Source organism: Pavona decussata, unplaced genomic scaffold (genome assembly GCF_977016875.1).
Source record: "Pavona decussata unplaced genomic scaffold, jaPavDecu1.1 SCAFFOLD_95, whole genome shotgun sequence".
NCBI classification, from domain to species: Eukaryota; Metazoa; Cnidaria; class Anthozoa; order Scleractinia; family Agariciidae; genus Pavona; species Pavona decussata.
In genome coordinates this window covers 1403259-1422811 of record NW_028145512.1, presented here as the reverse complement: position 1 = coordinate 1422811, position 19553 = coordinate 1403259, and the positions used below count along the sequence as shown (strand labels likewise).

General features: G+C 40.3%; 1 protein-coding gene across 2 annotated transcripts; it reads right to left on the bottom strand.

Annotated features, from left to right (window-relative positions):
* Positions 1 to 1139: 1139 nt before the first annotated feature.
* Positions 1140 to 12784, bottom strand: LOC146473032 (ADP-ribose glycohydrolase OARD1-like). 2 transcript variants are annotated; one of them, XM_085118764.1, is made up of 5 exons: positions 11865 to 12784; positions 7754 to 7830; positions 6796 to 6967; positions 5796 to 5857; positions 1140 to 2186 (listed from the first exon to the last, which is right to left on the bottom strand). In XM_085118764.1, exons 1-5 carry the CDS (start codon positions 11884 to 11886, stop codon positions 1968 to 1970), a joined length of 552 nt encoding a protein of 183 aa, XP_084974890.1. In that variant the 5' UTR covers positions 11887 to 12784; the 3' UTR covers positions 1140 to 1967. The 2 variants fall into 2 exon arrangements, with proteins under 2 accessions (XP_084974890.1, XP_084974889.1); XM_085118763.1 differs by lacking the exon at positions 11865 to 12784 and adding an exon at positions 11712 to 11817.
* Positions 12785 to 19553: the final 6769 nt, after the last annotated feature.

The window sequence follows — 19553 nt, the reverse complement described above, 5'->3', positions numbered from 1 at the left end:
TTGTGTTTATTATCCTTCAAATATTTTTCGCAACATGCGGGAATCTCGCGGGAATCGGCAGGATCTGCCATTCTGTCATATGTCAATCACGTCAAAGTTTGTCAGTTGGCTTCCAAAATCTCCACGTAAGATTTCGCTTCAGGTCGAAAGCGTTTGTTTGGGGAAAAGGTAAAACATTTGAGAGGAAAGTAAACTTGTTTAATTCCGTGAAAGACAAAAGCAAGATACAAGTGGCAGATAAGGTTACAGGGAATCTAACTACCTCTCGAGATCACTGAAAGCGAAAAACTGTAAAGTATCGCATTCCGTAAAAAGTGTAAACTGCCGTCAACGAAACAGCCGGCGCTTTGTCGTTCTCTTCCTTTATCTCGTGTTCAATTGGAGCAGCACTTTATATCGAAAATACAATTGCGGAATTTGCTAGCCGAAAACGACCTGTGAAGAAATCGAAGCTGAACCTGCAGACGAATACGACGCCACCGGTTGTTTTTGCTGGATTCCATCAAAGCGCTTTCTTTGCTAACTTGACATTGAATGGAGCCAGCAACGAAATCGTTCACAATCACTGAGGATTAAACTTGTTGCTCGAGAGTAGGACAAGCTGCTTCTCTTCGTAGAGAATTTCGACATCTCGACATGTTCGCGAGCGATCTCGACCAGGTGAGCATTGATAGCATCATTTACTGGCTTGAACTCTGTCAGTAATGGTACTGAAATTTGTGTTTTCGTTATTTAAATTCCTTATATCCAGGCCAGCACGAATTGCTCTCATTGAATTACAACTGTAGTATTTGCCGTCGTGTGAGCGAGCTTCGAGCTTATTAATTAAACTCGTTTAATAGCTTGTTGATGGCTTTTTCATTTCGCCAGACTGAAAGAAAACCATAAATACTCTTAAATGAGATGGGCTAAAACTTTTCGCCTTTCATACTTTTCAGTTTTACCACATTTTTAATTCAAGGACTGTTAAACAGAGTTCAAACCAAGAGAAAATGTCGCAAATACGAGCTTGAGTATTTCAACATTTCGTTTACGAACAGCTTACCGTCAAAAACGTTTAGAGCGTATGTTGTTTTCTGGTACTGGTTTATCGATCAGCAGGTTTATCCCTTCTTCTGTCACAAAAGCAAACCGTTCCCCATCTTGACATTCATTTTAATTGCAAACTTGACGCTCCTTGAAGTTTTTGAAATTGGGGAATATCACTTGGGGAATATCCTCGGATATTCCCCAGTTTTAGCTGGGGTATATTCGGTCACGTGAGGCGTTTAGACCAATCGCGCGCGAGCGAAAATATTTGATGGATTATAATGGCTGATATCGCATGGCGGTTAAGCCAATCAGGGCCCAGTTGTTCAAAGCCCGATTAAGCTAATCCTGGATTAACGTGAACTTTGATTCGAATTTAATTACTAATCAATTAAGATTCTTCAAAATGATTTTTGGCTCTCAGTTTTGACTTAAACTTTTCTTTACCTTTAGCTTGAAATTAGGCTTTGAAATCACTTTTAAAGTTTGAGATGAAAACCTTGATTAACTTTTAATCGTAGATTAGCGTTAATCGCCTTTCGAACAACCCGGCCCCGATGCCTGGAATTGCATTAGCCAATGATCCAGTTTTAAGTACCTCCTGTACAGGAATGAATGCAAAGTAAATTCTTCCAAACAAAACCGGAACAATCTGGATATTGAATCTTGGGCATTGAACTATACGGTCAGGCGTTACACTTACATTGGTACAACATCTGGAAATTGTATCTCGGTCAAAGGATTCAAATACTAAGTATTTTCGATCCCGAGCTGGCTCCGATCACCCCGAGAGAGCTGTTGCTGTACCTCAATCATGAGAAACACTATGAACAAACATCGAATCCTTCATTTTTCGGGAAACTCTTCATCTTCATTGTCTCGTAGACCTCAAATTATGATCGAAAGAGAAAAAAGCTACAGTTTTTAACCGGAATTTTCTATCGCGTTGTGTAAGCTGTAATAGTTATATCAGTGTCTTTGAAAACGTCTTCAATGATTCCTTTCACAACCGGCCAGTCAAGCCGGTCCTCTCCCGTACCCAGACGGGGAACTGCTAACTTGTCGACTCCATTTTCTTGGCAGTGTTCCCTTAAATGCAGTAAACAGGAGCGCATTGAGGATGGCGTAGCAGCATCCCACCAATTTTGTCTTGTCACCTGCAAGCAAAGGAAAGGAAACTGCTGTCTGTAGTAATGCAGACACCTGTTTAATCGTACGTGCAGGACACAATCGAAAGACACAAGAATGTATTGACTTCACAAATGGATTTGAACCTTCGATCACGAACAATCTTGCCTTGTTAACTACAAAGCAACACAGGAGAGCGAGGAGAGAAAAGAAATTTATTGCGTTACTGTGTTCGGCTCTAAATTGCAACTGAAAAAAGAGGTGTTTTTCTTGTCGCGCGCTCGAAACAAGTACAGTTTTCTTCAGAACTGTGTTGGATGAACTTTTGTGTTTTCTTTCTTGCCCTGAATTTGATATCCTTCTAATATATTTTTTTTTTTCTGGAGTCTTTCTTCTTTGCTTTTCGGCGAAATTTGCGCCGAAAATACCCGCGAAATCGGCCGTTTTCTCCGCGAATTTGTCTCTGGAAATACCGCGAGATTTGACTTTTTTCTCCGCGAATTGTCAGCATCCCCCTAAAGTTGCCTCTATGCTCTTGGATAGAAAATTTGTAATTGGACCCTTGGGTGTTTTCATCCCATGAATAAAGTAAATCATTTATGGTCATCTATAGAACACAAGCAGTTTATATGTTATTTAGTGCTTTACTGTTATCATGTTCGAGTTTGTCAATTCTTATTGAATGTCTGAAATTTGATGTTATTACTTTTATCATGGAACAGGACTGGTTTCTCAAAGCAGGATTTTAGTGAGTCAGATTACTAATTACAGTGAAACTTCTATTAAGCGGACCCCCAATTAAGCGGACACCCTCTATTAAGCGGACACTAAGCCGGGTCCCGAAATTAACGTCTTATATTTCCCTTTATAACGAACCCCTATTCAGCGGACACCTCTATTAAGCGGACGCGGACGCTAAAATAAATTGTATTTGGCTAATTTCTATTGTTAAAAACCTCTATTAAGCGGACGCCGGACTGAATTGACAATATATAGTATAGTATTGGATTACGTCCTTGAAAGTACAGTAGTCGGTTAATAAAGACAAATCAATTGGTGGTTTTCACCTCACACATCGTCACGCAAGTAAAAAAAAATGAAATCCTCAGCCATTCAATAGATAAAGTCAAGAAATTTATATGTTGTAGAAGAGTGATACATAAACAACGTGTGAAAGCCACGGGGCTGTGCGACATCTCATAATCGAGTTATTCGAGAAAATGTACCACGGAAAATTACAGAGTTTGGTATGGGACGCCATGTTGGTGGACACCAACATAGCCACCAACATCACTTTAAGAAATAACTAATTTGTACAAACACTGAAAGAGCCCATGTACCGCGCGTATTAGGGACCGTTCATTTTTTATGAGCATGGGGGGGCTGGTCGGATTTGGTTATTTACCACTACGAAACTGTATGACCCCCCCCCCCCCCTAGCATGCATTTTTTTCCACATGGCCCCCCCCCCAGCAGAAACAATTTTTTACTGATGACCCCCCCCCCCCTCCCGCCCAACCAGAAACAAATCATACTCCTAACTTTAACAAAACGCTTATGTACTGTTTATATCAAAGATAAACGTAATTGTTACTGTGATTTCTTTACAGTACTATTAAAAAGTTACCGTTCTCTGCTTAGGTAAAGATTTCTCTTGTTTAAAAAAACGTTTTATAGATAGCAACACGTTTACGACAACGACAAACCCTAAATTTCCATTTAGATTCTCAAATGAACTAGAAAAATTAATCAAGCAAATGGTTAACGTGAAATAACTCCCCTTCGGGTAGAAACAATTAATACACGTACAGATCTGACTAACAAAATACGGATCGAAGCATACCAATCAACGATTACGAGTCATATTAAACAGAAAAAAACAGCGGACACACAGATATCAGGCGCGTAGGTAAGGGTTAGATAGGGGTGTTCGTTGAGCCCCAAATCTTGCTGAGCGCTGGAGGCGCTCTTACTATGGCATGCTCCCCCGGAAATTTTTGAAAATCTAGGTTCCCAGAAACCTCATTTCCTGCATTTTTAGACCCATTTTAGGCGAATCACAAATTTGTTTTACAGCAGCTTTTTAAGCTATATACATCATTTCTGCGGCATAATTGTTTCAACTTAAACAAGAAAGTTCAATGTACATTCCGCGCCCTGCCAAGGTCTGATAGCTATTCGATCTGCTGATAGTCCTACACCAAGCTGGTAAACTGCATCATTCTCGGGTGTAGGCCTTCGAACAAATTGACTATCTCGTCAAGATTGACAGGCATATCATATTTGATATGTATTTAGAACCAGGGCGGACATTCTACTCTCTCGCATGGTACACCTCATGTAGTTGTTCAACCTCCTCATTGTGCTTTTTCTTCCGCCAGTATTGATCTTCAAAGGGGGTTCGTTCAAACCCCTCGAACCCCCCTCCTACGCGCCTGGATATTAAAGTACTGCTATTAAAAATGACAGTTACAAGCTTTTCTGAAGATGGCCTCTGCTCAGATTTACCGTCAACTGAAGTCACCAACAACAATTCTGTTATAAAAAACTAATCTGGATGTTCACACTAGGCATACTACTGAGTCTACTGATACTCCTGGGTTCAAATAATTTACCAATCAACAGCCTTTATAAAAGTGAGTACTATTAAACAGAACATTAAACAATCTATTGATATAGTTCTGAGTACAACCACTTAATAGAAAACTACTCCCCCACGGATGATTCAATAGTGAGACTGTTACGTTTTTATATTGATTTGAACTTGTACAAACATAGGTGTCTACTTCAATCAGTTTATATTCATTATTGCTTTTCCAACAGATATGCTTCATTTCCTCAGTTGTTGTTAATATAAAATGCAGATTTCGACCTCAGTATGTAAAACAAATTAAAAGTGGTTAGGAAATTGAAATAATATTCAATTTCTTCATCTGTTTCTGTGTTGCGCCACTTTCAATTTCCCCTACTAGCCAATTATTGCTGGTGACCCCCCCCCCCCCTCTTTCACTCAATTTTTTTTGGTAGCCCCCCCCCCCTTTAGTGCCATTTTTTTCTCGTGCCCCCCCCCCCCCCCCACATCCCACCAGCCCCCCCATGCTCATAAAAAATGAACGGTCCCTTATCGTTACTGTTTTGCTGTTATGTTTTTGGATTTAAAACACTAATTAAAATTGGTAATGAAAGATATTGAACTTGAACTCTGGATAGCTTCTTTAACGAAATGGAACTTTATCACAGTACAGAGTAGCCGTTGAATGTTGATCGTTAACAAACATTGCGCAATTTTTTACAAACCTCTATTAAGCGGACTCTTGGGAAGGTCCCGAAGGTGTCCGCTTAATAGAGGTTTCACTGTAGCTTAATTTCTACTTAATTTCAATACTTTGAAAAGTTAGTTTAATATGGATAATATTTGCTCTGAAGCCCATAAAATTTTATATTTTGTGCCAAAAAGTCAAGATAGATTATTATGTCTGATTGTCTTGTTAGGTTCCCAAAAGTGTTCACTCCCTTGCTTGTATTGACTAATTGATTACTGAAAAGCACTGCTGGGAAACAGTGCTGTATAAATATTATATTATTATCATTATAACATTGTATCATTTATTCCTTACACACACAACCCCATAACTTACCAAGTGATAAATAAAATTTGTTTCATTCCTTTCCGTCATTGCAATCTGACCAACTCTTCTTTCTAAAAGTGAAAGGAAGTAAGTCTTGTAAAGTTTGCTCTGGATATTACTCATACTAATCTAGTAAGGAATTTTAAACAGCACATATGCTGTTTGGAAAGTGAAAGGAACATAGTCCCCCATGAGCTGGGTGGGTGGGGTGTAGTGGTGGATACAGAACTTCACGTGAGGGTGGGGCTGAGGAGCAAGGCACAAGGGTGGGGTAGGGGCAGGGGCAGGCTGAAAATCAACCCTCCAAGTTGTTGTGACCATTAATTTTGGTCCAAGATTTCCTCACCACATAGCCACGGGGGGTTGATTAAATGTTTTCAGAATTTGAAACATTTCAGCCCTCCTAGCCTTATTTTCTCAGATAAAAGGAGGAAGTCCCCCCTGGCCAAACCCGATATTGCCAATTTACACCCCTCTCTCGCCCATTATTCTTTACTGAGAGAGCAGTCTCATTTCCCTGAACAGAGGAAGATAATCAAGCCTAAAACACTCTCGCAGAAGCAAAATCGTACCCCATTTAGCTTTGCAAGAAAAACTTTCTCACCAACAAAATGGTTTTTCATCAAGTCAAAAGTACTGTAAATTCCTTATGCTTTTGAAGTATAAATTTCCCAGTTAGACCAAACATTATTTCTGCAGCAATGTGTGCTAATTTAGCCAAGGCTTATGAGTGCGAGACCCTTAGCTTACAGCCAGTGATTTTAGCAACTACAGCAGCTGAAGTGTCAGAACAAAACTTAAACTTGTGACCTTATGATACCATAATACTATTTTTACTGGCTTTCTCCCCAAGTACCTAGTTCATCAAGATCAATAATAATTATTATTATAGATCTTTTTCACGCTAGTAAATCTTTCACCTGTAGTTCATATAACCTACATACATGTAACCATTTTTATATAATTATTTGCTTTCAAATTGCATGCATACATAGAAAGGTCACTGAACCTTGTTTCTTTAGCTCCTCAAAACCAGTACACAGTTTTTTAAATGCTGGAGTAATGCCTCCACTCATCTGTAAGTCTGCACTAACACAGTGTGCCATGGAAGAGTCTGGTGGCGTGGACATTACTACCTTCGTCCAACCTCTCGCTTCAACCAACTCAAACTGGCTCTTTTGCTGCATGACAAACAGACAATAAGATAAGATAAGACACCTTTATTTATACAGGGTAACCCTTGCTATCAACAGGGGCCCAATAGACTGGAGCTTACACATCTGAATGAGTTGTCAGGGTTCCATGGATGGCCCAGCAAACTGATTAATTACTGTTGTTGTTGTTTTCATTCAATAAACATGATGCATAATTTTATAGGAAAAAGTTATCACTAAATGTCTTTTCTTCAAGTTAATATACCACATCGTGTCGAAAATAGTTCTTAAACAAAAAATGCTCCTCCTGGTGGTTTACGTAAATGCATTTTTATGGTGAAGTTGACTTATAATTGAGTATAGTTCTAAGTTACTGACAAGTACTGCCAGTTATATATGTTAAAAGATTAAGTATTAAAAATTAAGTTCTACAATGCTGTGACTCAATGTACGTACTGGGACAGCCAAAACAAAGCGACTTCATCCAATCAAATTTGAATTTTCTTTGTTTTGGATGTCCCAGTGCATAGCTTGCATCCCAACATGGTGGATTTCGTACCATGTGACCGTTAGCTGCAAACGGTCCATTGCGCTTTATAGTATGAATTGCTCATGTCAATAGATACACAGAAACTTCATACAACAAGGAGTGTTGCTTTTGACAACAGGAAGTCATGCTTTGTTTCAAATAGTAAGGGTAAGATTTTTAGGAAGTAAATACCTCATAAATTCAAGAAAAACTAGTGCCTGCTTAAAGTAATAGGGGATTCAAGATAGTAGGGATCTACATTACAGGTAGATAATTATATTCACCTTAGTTGTAGCTTCCGATTTTGTGGCTAGGAAACATCGATGTGCAAACGGTAACCTCTTCGGACACCTCAATATAGCTACAACATTGTACAAGAAATTAAAGCTCTTGAAAACCAAGGATGATATAATAGTAAACAAGCACTAGCCTTTGTAAAAGGTGAACAATTTGTTTCAACTGAAAAGCCATCAGACATTCAAAAGACAAACATTTAAAATAAAAGATTAACAGGCTATTAATTATTAGTACTCTACTGAAGTAACAGAAAAGATATTGCATGTTTATTCTTTCAGCAGTAGCATTCCAGGTTTCTATATATAAGCATAACTTCTGACAATTAGAGAATCTTCAATGTCTACCTACAATATAGAAATCAGTTCTGCTAGCTGAAACATGTACACATGGTAACCGGTTGTTTCACTAATGGCCAGTTTGCTAATGTCTCATATTGATATAACACAAATTACATATTTACAATAAGGAAGAAAAGTTTGGATCACAAAGTTAAGTTTTGTTCTTAAAATAACTCAGTTTTTCGTTTGTGAAACTATTTTGTTTTATCACCGCGCAAAGAAAGTGAGTTCATAAAGAGCTAAGCTTTTTTGCATGCTTTTCTTCTTTGCCGTAAACATCCCAATAATTAAAAGCCACCCATGCGCATTTGACCAAAAATTTGTGACTGGTTGTTTTAGAGGAAAAGAACTGTTTTCAAGGGACTGCACTTTAGAATTTCATGAAATTTTAACCCATTAAGCCCCAGCCGTTTTCAGCAAAATTGGCAAAGTGGTTGTTTATGACCCCATGTGCAGTAAAAATACAGAACTTACAGGGCAAAAAAAACAACAACACCCCTTTGGTCTAAAATAGTTAAAATTACTAATTATGGAATAAAATACACTACTTGCCAATTAAAAATTTTCCAAAATCCAAACTTGAAGGTAAAAATTTCCAAAATTTCAATGAAATTTGATCCTGTGTCACATGGGCGAAATTTGATCCGTCTTGAGAGCATAATGTTTGTTTACGCAAGATTACGCAGTTGTCACGTTTTGTCAATAAAATAGAAAGAAAAACACACAAAAGCATTCCTAAATGAAAAATTTATTCAGAAAAGTCTGTTTACGCCTAAGAAAGAAACGCGTATAATTCTAAATGCAAGACGACAGAGGCGCAAGCAATTTGAAGGAACTACAAGTCCATTTCAGAGTGAATATATCAACCCGTGCGGCACACGTTTTTCAAAAATTCCACAAAAACTGTTCAGAATACAAAGAATCGGTCAATTATCTAGAATGGTATTTCAGTACAAATTTACAATCAAACCTGTAATTTTTTGGCTGTTGAATTCCCAGAAGTACTTGAAAATTTCGCAGAAAGTCTGTGGCCTGAAAAATTTGAGATGTCCGCTCGCTCGTCGCTTGGATAAAACAACAGTTTATACTCAAAGCTCAATTTCTTTGCCGTTATTTCTCTGATTTCTGCTGTCAAAACTGTTGAGTATTCCTTAGTAGTTCTTCTTTCCATTTACCATTTCGAAAAGGTGTGTTTTCCTTTGGAAACGCGAAAATCGGTGACTAACCAAATTGAGTTCGGTCCGCGATAGTGCGAGAAATCATAACCGGTTTTGGTCGGCACGGTGCGTTATGGGTTAAGAAACAGTAGTTCTATAAGAGCACAAGTCACCTACAAACAGAATCCAAAATCTAACAGAGGATATCTTCACAAAACATTAAAGGGCAAAAACAATATTTACTGGAGATCTCTCCGTCAAAATTACATGAAAGCAGCATCACCATGTCAGTATTTTGTGAGTATTCCTCGAGACCAAAAAATGGACAAAATCTAACAAGTGTATTTTCTTTAAATAAAGGAAACCTATTAATCGTGGACGGTTAATGGCCCGCCCCATTGCCATGGCAATGGCTCCTACTTCAACAACAAGTATCAAAATACATTCCTTCTTAGTTAATCTTACACCATGCTTATTTCAGGCACACAGAGGTACGTGGTTTGCAAATAACGTTTACTAACACCTGTATACTAGAAAACTGTGTTCGGTCACCTTAAACCTTACCTGCTGTGTGAACAAGAAACTAAAACTTAGAATTTCCACCAACTGCACTTTGCGTAAAGTAATTGATTGTAGCTCAATTGCATTGACGCAAGTAGCCACGATCGCAAGTCAGCTGATATGTAAGTAAGCTATTAATCACGCATACAGTACCGCCTGAAACTATTGGACCATTTACCGCGATTTTGCCTCGGTTAAATCATGGTTTTGATCTGCGGTTTCACCTCGGCAAAACCCCGTCTAACCGCAACAAAAACCCTGGTTTAGCCTAGGTGTTTTCCGGTTGACTTAAGCCACGGTGAAGGGCAGGACGCAGTTGGGTTTGAATAGGCTATTGTTTGCTTTATTTTCATGTTCTTCGAGGACAATAAGCGAACTGTCGGGTTTTAGGTGTGATAAATTTCACGGAAGCGCACTCGCTCTCAAGGGAAATAATCAAAGCGCTCTGTGAGCGAACTCATGAATTGAACTGGTAAATGTAATAATATTTCGAATTATGCCAAAAGTTATTTGCTTAACGCACAAAACAATTCACTTAACTTCACTCGCACAATTCCTTTCGATACGAGAAGCAAAGTAAAGCTCGAATGCTAGTCGCCAAAAGAAGAGAGGGCTTCCAGGTCTTTTTGAAGGAATTACAATGGGACTAGTTGGGCACAAGTGAAAAGGCACTAGCACTCCCGTTGTGGCTGAATAACAAACTGCAAGCGTCCATTAGTTTTCCTCCAAGAACCGCCGTAAATTAACTTTTTTTCCGCGTTGTGTTGTTGCTGAATGAAACTTGATACACGTGAAGGAATTTGGTTGCCTAGCACGTGACTGAAATTTTCCCGGTGTTTTCATCATGGCATGGTCCTTTCTACGTCCAAGCGACAGCTTCTCTCAATGGTTTAAAACATCGGAAGGAGCTTGTCACTTTTACTAAGGTTGCTGTTTTCGTTTTATCCAAAGTAAATATTAATAGAAATACGTTAAGCCTTGCGGTAATTTTCCGCGTTTGTGTTTGTTCCAAGTGAATTGATCTTATCGCTCACACCCGGTACCGAATCAAATCTATTACGAAGTTATAGTTTTTCGAATCCAGATTACATTGGCAATATATTTGGAGGGATTTTCACTTGTTTTTCTCTGCGTCTGTACTGAAATCCGATTGCATATTTTGAATTCAACGCCACTATTTCGATCGACGTGTTATATCTTCTTATCTACTTTGTTGCGCACTTTACATCAGGAGGAAGGGTTATCAGGAGGTTTATCAAACGAATAGAATATCTTTCTTGACTGTGTGGCGTAAACAGCAAGAATTAAACTGAAACTATGTCTTTTGCTCTGTGATTATTACCTGTAGCGTGACAAAGACTGAACATGTTCCAAATGCAGAAAAAGAAACTTTCGTCAGTCTGCCAAACGAATTGTTATCGGTCGTTCGGTTTCCGATTCGAAGAGTCTTTACAAATTCTTTTGTTAAGGGCTTCTTTAGGATGAAAGGTGAGATAATGTTTGACAATACCCATACAATTGTAATTAGTCATTATTGTATTTTTACCGAGGCATTGCCGCGTCTAATTCACCGTGGCTTTCGGTTGCTTTCGTCTTTGCCGCGGTTGCGGTTTTCGTCCCACCGCGGTGAATTCGCGGCAATAACGTTCGGCAAAGACGAGGTTTTACCGCGTGCAAATGGTCCAAAAGTTTCAAGCAATACTGTAAAATCAACATGTATTTGAACCTTCGACATTATACTCAAGCTCTAAGAACCTTCCACGTTTTACTCGAGCTCTATTAAAAGTTCCAAAAATACTTTCTATCTAGTACTGATAAAAAAGACAAATTTTTGTTTCATTTGATCCTAACTTAAGCGCAAGGACACGTGAAGACGTTAGCGAACTGACCTGAAACGTTAGCGAAACAACTCGTACGACATCGCATCGGGACTTCCGATCCAAAACCCAGGAGTGACAACCTTGTTCATTTCGTTGTTGAATTATCAATGCTTTTAAAAGCAATACTGTAATATTACAATAACATGTAGGTACTAAACTTACTAAGCGCTCTACTGTGCATCATGACTCCTTTTTAGGACGACGATTTGAGCGAAAAATCGCACCACAACTGCGACTCGCTTCGTTCACCACTTCAAAATATGACAGGCGTTCCTACACACCTCGTTCCCAGGTCGAGGCGACCGTGAGAGAGCTGGTGATGGAATTACGGTATGTTCAAACGGGAACAAAGGGACGGTCACAGTGATAAACTATTCCAAAGTGCTCTAGGTGTAAAGCTGTAGCAGGGAGTTGTTTTCAATCCCCGTAGACGACCATTTCACGCGTGAAGCTACATGATCCGATCTCACTACGGGTGAAAGCCTACAGCACAGGTACCCCAAGCGTTATGAGACTGATACAGACTGTGACCTTTGTGTGAGTGTTGTAATTTGAGCGTCACGGTGACCATTGCGTAACGGCGAAATTATAAGGATTTGTATGGGAAAAAACGATTCCTACTTCAATTTAAAAATGCCAACAAGTTTTCAATAAAAAAAATCCCTACCTGAACTCCCTTACCTTGTCTGTTTTTCGTTCTCCAATGTGATTTTGGGGGATGATTTAGCGCGATTCCGGCGAGTTTTACATGTAGTTCCATTCGGGGTTCCATTGCGTTTATGAGGGGGGTGAATAGGGGTATGTAAATCCGCCAATCCGCTAAAATAAATGGCTGAATCCGTCGATCCTTTCAAAAAAACAACTAAATCGGAATCCGCAAATTGTTTGCCGCGTTAGATGATACGCGAAATACATAGCGACTTCAGTTGTTGGAGTTGCCTTGCGTGATATTGTGTATTAGCGTTGAGGATGACTATCAATGAAATATTTATGTAACCAACGTCTGTATCGAAACAAAATCTTGCAGATACGAGAAAAAAAGAACAAACTTGAACTTCCTAACAACCAAAATCCAAAATCCGGGCCCCAAAACTGGATAAAACCGCGAAAACTGTGATCATAGGATCCGCAGATCCGTTAAAATTTCGCTCTGAATCCAAAATCCGGGCTAAAATATTTACCAAATCCGCCGATCCGTAGACCTATTCAACCCCATCTTTTATCTTTATAGAAACAAAAAACAGTGAATCTTCCCTCTGCGTTAGAAAGTGTTTTTTTCTTTTTTTCATACATAGAGGATATTACATGACCGCGCGGAGACACGAAACTTCTCTTTGAACGTTGAAAAATATTTCACGAATGAGTGCAGCGAACGATTGAGATATTTTTTAACACGAGAAGAGAGTATCTCCAAGCGGCCATGTAATGTTCTGCTTATTATATAAACGTAAAACACCAATGAAATACCAAATCATTGATTTATTATGTAACCATAGCAGCGGTGGACTTTTCACGTGTGAAGATAACATGTTATTCTCACGTGTGAAGATATCATGTTTTCACGTGAAAGCTCACCTGGTAGTTCATTGGTGTTTATATAACAAGAAGCTGTTTCCAGCTTATACTCGGGCCATATTTGACTGTGTGATGCGTAAAGCTCACAATCTTTTAACAGTGATAACCTCCAGCATCGCCAATACCCCCAAACAGATAGCCTGCGAGCAAGCTCTCTTGGGGGTGGATCCTCTTTCCCACTCCTGCCCCCCACCCCCAAGAGAGCTTGCTCGCAGGATACCAAATAGATCGATACAGAGATATAGTGAGGCAATAGCTAACCACCAGAGGGAATTGCATTTCTTGCAGTCAGAATGAAATACAGGGGAAAACGACATTTGTCATACGAATGCTTTTTACTGTAATCCCCGGGCTTTAATCCTTACGTTTTCACCTTTCGTTTAGAGACACTCACAGAAACCATTTGTACGGTCCTAATATGTATGTGACGCCGTGTCAATGATGGAACGTAATTTTCGGTATGATCGAGACCCGGGGGGTACTCCCGATAGGGTATGGTTTTCAGGGTATTTTGTCTTGAACGGGGTATCTATTTCATCACTTTCTGTCTTAAATTAAACAGGGTATCCCTACATGACCTAATCACAGATTGTGATTGCCAATGCATTAAAATACAGTAAGAAACTAGTGTATTCTTATTTCATTCTAGTCTTAGCAGGGTGTCTTAAACGGGATAGGGAAATAGGAGAATTGTGTCTTAAACAGGGTCAGGGTTTGAACGCCTGGGCCGCACCTCCCTACCCAAGCATCTGTTGAGTACCCCCTCCCCCCCCCCCCCCCCGATCTAGAGTTACGTTACGCATCACGCGTACGTTTATCACCCTTGTATGTTTTTCAATGTTTCGCTGTTTATATTTTTAAATGAAATTCAGGGGAAAGCATTTGTTATTCACCTTCCATTTGAAGACAGAAACCGTTTCTACATTGATTGTTTTTCTATAGTAAACGTGAGACATCTTTATCTATCTTGGCCCGCGAGGTCATAGACTGATTTAGTTGCCAAATTTTCGGTTAAGGTGATTCCGCTGAAAAAGAAGGACTATTAAAAATTTTCTAAGACTTGGTCCAGTTCATGACTATGTTATGAGCATTACAAAAATGCAATAAAAAAATGGGGGTCACCGTGCTCGTTTTTGTGCAACCTGGATGGCTATTATAGTAAATAGATGACCCACGAGGTTTATATTAGGAACGCTAGTAATCAGAAGAAAGGACTATCATTTCTAGAAAAATTAATTTCTTGCACTAAAATATCGAAGCAGTTCAACAAAATTTACTTTAATCTTACACAACAAACTATTTTCATTGAACTGGAATTAAGATTATGAAAGAAATTAAAGATTTTGCTGCGTGTGCACGTAAGCAGCACTACCTAAATACGTGCTTTTTAAAGCATTCAAAAAAAAATATCTCAAAGTAGAGTATTTAACTTTTCTTTAAATCGCGATATATAGTGGTCAACCATATGACATTTAAATTGATGCATTAAAAAATGGGGGTAACCGTGCTCGTTTAGAAGAAAAGGACCATTTATTTTCCTGCAGAGCTTAACCTCAAGGAAATCCCGTAATGTTGTGCGTGCGCGCGCTCGTGCGCGCGCTAAATGACGCGAAAAATTATGCGCAGCAAGGATGCGCAATGCAATTCAACGGAATCACCTTAAACAAAACTAACCTTGAGGCACTCAGGTTAGCCTTAAAGACACTCCGGTTAGCCTAAAGAGCAATCCAGTTAGCCTAAATAGCACTTACGTTAACTTTAATAGCTCCCCGGTTAGCTTAACGGTGAGCAGTTTACGTTGGGGTTGTTCATGCCTCGCATGTTTTGTTCATGCCTCGCACGCGTCTGGCTCGCATATTGTAAACACTCCTCACGGCCCGAAAACAAAGATCGCGACCGAGAATTTAAAGAATTTGATAACACGACGGAAAACTTAACTCGTACCAGCCGAGTACAAAAAACGAGACCGAGAACAATAACTCGTGGCCCGAAGTCTTATCTCTCGGCCCATCGCGACCCCAAAAAGAAAAAAAAATTTGATAATGCTACCGAAACCTTAACTCGGTCCGTCTTACGGCCCGAGTAATAACAGATGTTTATTATAAAAAATACCACAAGCTATTTGTTTGTATCGAAATTATACTTGGTGGGTCGAAATGCTGAACCGACAAGGAAGCCTTAAACACAAGCCTTGGAACCTCGAACTTACATGTAACTAAAGAAAGAGTTCGAGGTAGTTTTTTACTATCAGGGTGAGCTGTTATCGGCTCTTGGTTGTTTAGTGTAGAAGTTTAAAATATTATTATTGCGTTCGACGAAAGAGAACGCATACTATTTGGGTCTTTCAGGGTTGGGGCGGCCTCTTGGTAGGGTTGGATTAAATTGCCTCGATCTCGAGTAGTTTCTGTTCGCGGCATGGTAATCAACGTATGCGTAGCAGTGAAAAGATTGCAGACTCAGGGCTCGAACGCACTTTACTAATATGTTACTAGTTTAGCAACGTAAACGTTTATTGCTCTGTACCCTGTGGTTATAGACTGCGAGCAGTTTCTCTTTTGCTCGAAACTCCACGGGGTAAAAGTAGCCGGGCACGAGTCACGCGCGAGCGGAGCTCCCTGCCTGTGAACAGGCTCCCAAGTGGGGTATAGGGCGAAAAGAAAAATCGGCGAGCCGGGCGAGCGGAGCGCGATTTTTGTCTTCGCCCTATACCCCATATGGGAGCCTGTTCACGAGGCTAAGCTCCCGCCGCGCGCGCTACTCGTGGCTTGGCCGTTCGCGCGTGACTCGTACTCGGCTACTTTTTTCCCGCGGATTTTCGAGCAAAAGAGAGACTGCTCGTTGCGCTCTTGACACAAAACTAGAAATTACAATGGTTTATCGAAGACTGAATACTAGTTAACGTTCACTACAGGAGCAAACACCGTAGGTTGATCTACTCTGCTGGGGTTTATCCACTATTAAAAGACTAAAGTATCAATATTTGGCAAAAAACTTGAGCTCCCTTCTTAAATTCAATTTGATTTTCCTTTTGTGCAATGTATGTAAAGCTAGGTTATAAATCATTCAGTAATGACATTGTTTTTCATGATTTTAAGCATTAACTAGTGGGCGCCGCCGTCGACACCAGAAGTTGTTTTTAAGAATTAAATATTTTCCTTGATGTTCGGTTGTGTGAATTGTTGTTTTTGATCAGGCAACTAAGTTTATTTCGCAAAATTGTTCTTAATTGTACTCTATAAATATACCTTATAATGTAAGTGACTCGCTTTCAAGACTTACCAAGCTAAAACGTTGAAAATGCAATGTTAATTATATCAGTATTAATATCAATTGAATTCGAATGGTCGACAGAGTTATAAGCTGGAATTCCTGAGCATATCTATTCAAAAATTGGTTAAATTTCCCTTTTAAGAAATTTACAGAAGTCCATGTCTCATGTATGATAAAAGAACGATGCTTTGATCTAAATGTTCTCTATTATAGAGTTGCTTTCGATGGACCGCATCACATCGGGGGGGGGGGGGGGGGAGATGGGGAGAGGGGGTAAGTTACGTTCACACTATAACTGAAGGCCGTGCAACTTAGCAAACAATAAGCAAGGAACCGCACAACGAAAATGCTGCAAGTATACGCAGGATCTGTGAAAGATCTAATCAGCCAAAAATATAAATGACTCAGATTTCTTCAAGGCTGATCGGACTGCATAGAAAAATTAACACGACAGCGACACGATAGAGACCAAACCGAGAATCAACAGAATGCGGCAACCGTGGACAGCTGTTTCGAGCTGGTTGGCTCTCGTCAGCACGGTGTAGCACAGCAAAAAGTAGAACACCAACGCGAGTCGAGTGGTCTACCAAATGCCAAAAGTTTTCTAGGCAGTCCGATCAGCCTTGCAGAAATTTGAGTCATTTATATGTCCTTATATTTTTGGCTGATTAGATCTTTTACAGATCCTGCGTATACTGCCAGCATTTTCGTTGTGCGGTTCCTTGCTTATTGTTTGCTTTTATATTTTGGACCCTAGATCTTTTGGATCTTGTGTCTTATAGGGGGCCTCGATCGATAGTAATGGTCGATATGTCGGTCGACTCACGGTCGACTGACGGTCGATATCTCGGTCGAGCCTCGGTCGCCACTCGGTCGATAATTGGGGATGACTCGGTCGATGTTGTACCGCTATGGCGGTCGTCGTATCGACCGAGGTGGCTGTCGGCCGATATAGATAGCAATACATCGACACTTCACCGACACATCACCGATACTTCATCGATATTTCACCGCTTACCGGCCGATATATCGGTCAATATTCTATCAATATGTTTTTTCGACACGTCGTCCTTATCTCGATCGACATTCGTGTACATAGCGCACCGCTATATCGGTCGTCATATCAGTTGATGGCCAATATAATAACGACAGATAGCGGGTCGATAGTCGGTCGTTACCTCATTTTATTCTTCCACTATTGCATCATTTTACCATATTAGGTCAATAGAACGCGCAAAAACATGCCAGCGTAATACACCGTAGTGTCCCGGTTTAACCGATTTAGGACAAAGCAAAATCCTCGTTCCTTTTTTTGTGTCGACCGAGTATCGGCCGATGCATCGACCGACACTTTACCGATACTTGACCGACGGTTCATCGATGTATTGCCGACACACTGCCGATGCTATCGCGACCGACTGTCGGTCGATCTCTCGACCGAAGGGGATCCAATGATCGGTCGATACATCGCCAATATAGCGGCCGATGCTCGATCGACGCTCGCCCGCTACTCGACCGACAATCGACCGATACTCGGTAGATACATCGACCGAGATATCGACCATCAGTCGACCGACATACCGACCGTTACCATCGATCGAGGCCCCCTATAAGACACAAGATCCGATCTTTTTAGATCCGATATGCTGTACTTTTTAACATGGTTTGGCCATGCACCTGTGAAGGAAAGTTTTGCTTTTCTCATTTAACTTATTGCGACAGGGATATCATATTTCAGTTCTTTGGTCCATTGTTCGTAGTCACACTCTATGACGTGGACGGATGTCTGAATTTGGGCCCATCCGAAATCGGCTACCAAGTGCATTTGGTAGTCCACTCGACTCGCGTTGGTGTTCTACTTTTTACTGTGCTACACCGTGCTGACGAGAGCCAACCAGCTCGAAACAGCTGTCCACGGTTGCCGCATTCTGTTGATTCTCGGTTTGGTCTCTATCGTGTCGCTGTCGTGTTAAGTTTTCTACGCAGTCCGATCAGCCTTGCAGAAATTTGAGTGCAACCAGGAGCTTATAAGCTCCTGGTGAAACTTAGCGCCGGTGGGGGCGCAAAGGAGCAAAGGAGGGGCCGGCAAGGAGAGAAAAATGTTTGGAGAAAAAGAATTAGCAGAACTGAACTGGATGGCAAAACAGCATATGAAAGATTAGAGTAGCTTTAGAAGTAGGCAAAGTGCTCAAAAGGCAGCCTCGATCCCAGGGTCCTCTCTCTTCCTCCCCAGAGAGGAGCCTGAGAACAAGGCAGGAAAGGTAAGGTAATGGGTACGCTTCGAAAACCATGTCTGTGAACATTCTGTGAAGCCGGATTGTGAAAGGAAGTTTGGAAGATCTGAAGATTGTGAGTAGAGCATTCATATTTGGAAGTTGTTTTGAGCAGAACTCTTATATAACTGTTCAAATGAATGTGAAATATATGAAATATCATATACACGAAAGGCGGATGAAAGCTTTACCAAATGACGGACCATCGTAGATAAGTATGGAACTTAACACTCTCTGGGAGTCAACTGGTGTACAAGAAACTTTATCGGCCAACAAATACATAACTCCAACCCAAAGTCAACATAAAAGGCTGAGGGATTTGACGGTAAACAAAACTGATGCCCATCAAATGGCCAGAGTCCTACCAGCTGGTTTAATATACTAAGACAACAAAACTAATGGACTTTCAATTCAAATTCTTGCACAGAAGTACACGAGCCAAAGGGCGGATTTCTTCACAAAAATTGTGATAAAAGACTGCTAGAAATGCGCCTTCTGCACAAACGGAAAAACTTAAAAACTTATCTATCTCTTCTGGAAAAAAATAAAAGTTAAAAAAAATCACTTTATTTGTGTGAACTGTCCTGAAGCCTCCTCTTTCACGGCTACGCACCTGCAGTATTACTTCCCAAAACTGGACCCCTCAGTAACACTTGGCCTGATGCCGCATTCTTTAGAGAACCGTCATCCTTTTAGCGCGATACTGCATCTGGATATGAAAAACAAGAGAATC

Coding starts and splice junctions, on each gene's coding strand:
- LOC146473032 (XM_085118763.1), bottom strand. CDS start 11,748: ATGCGATGTCGTACGAGTTGTTTCGCTAACGTTTCAG. Junction 5,858..6,795: donor TGAGGAGCTAAAGAAACAAG/GTTCAGTGACCT, acceptor TTTCACTTTTAG/AAAGAAGAGTTGGTCAGATT. Junction 2,187..5,795: donor CAAATTTTATTTATCACTTG/GTAAGTTATGGG, acceptor CTTTGCTTGCAG/GTGACAAGACAAAATTGGTG.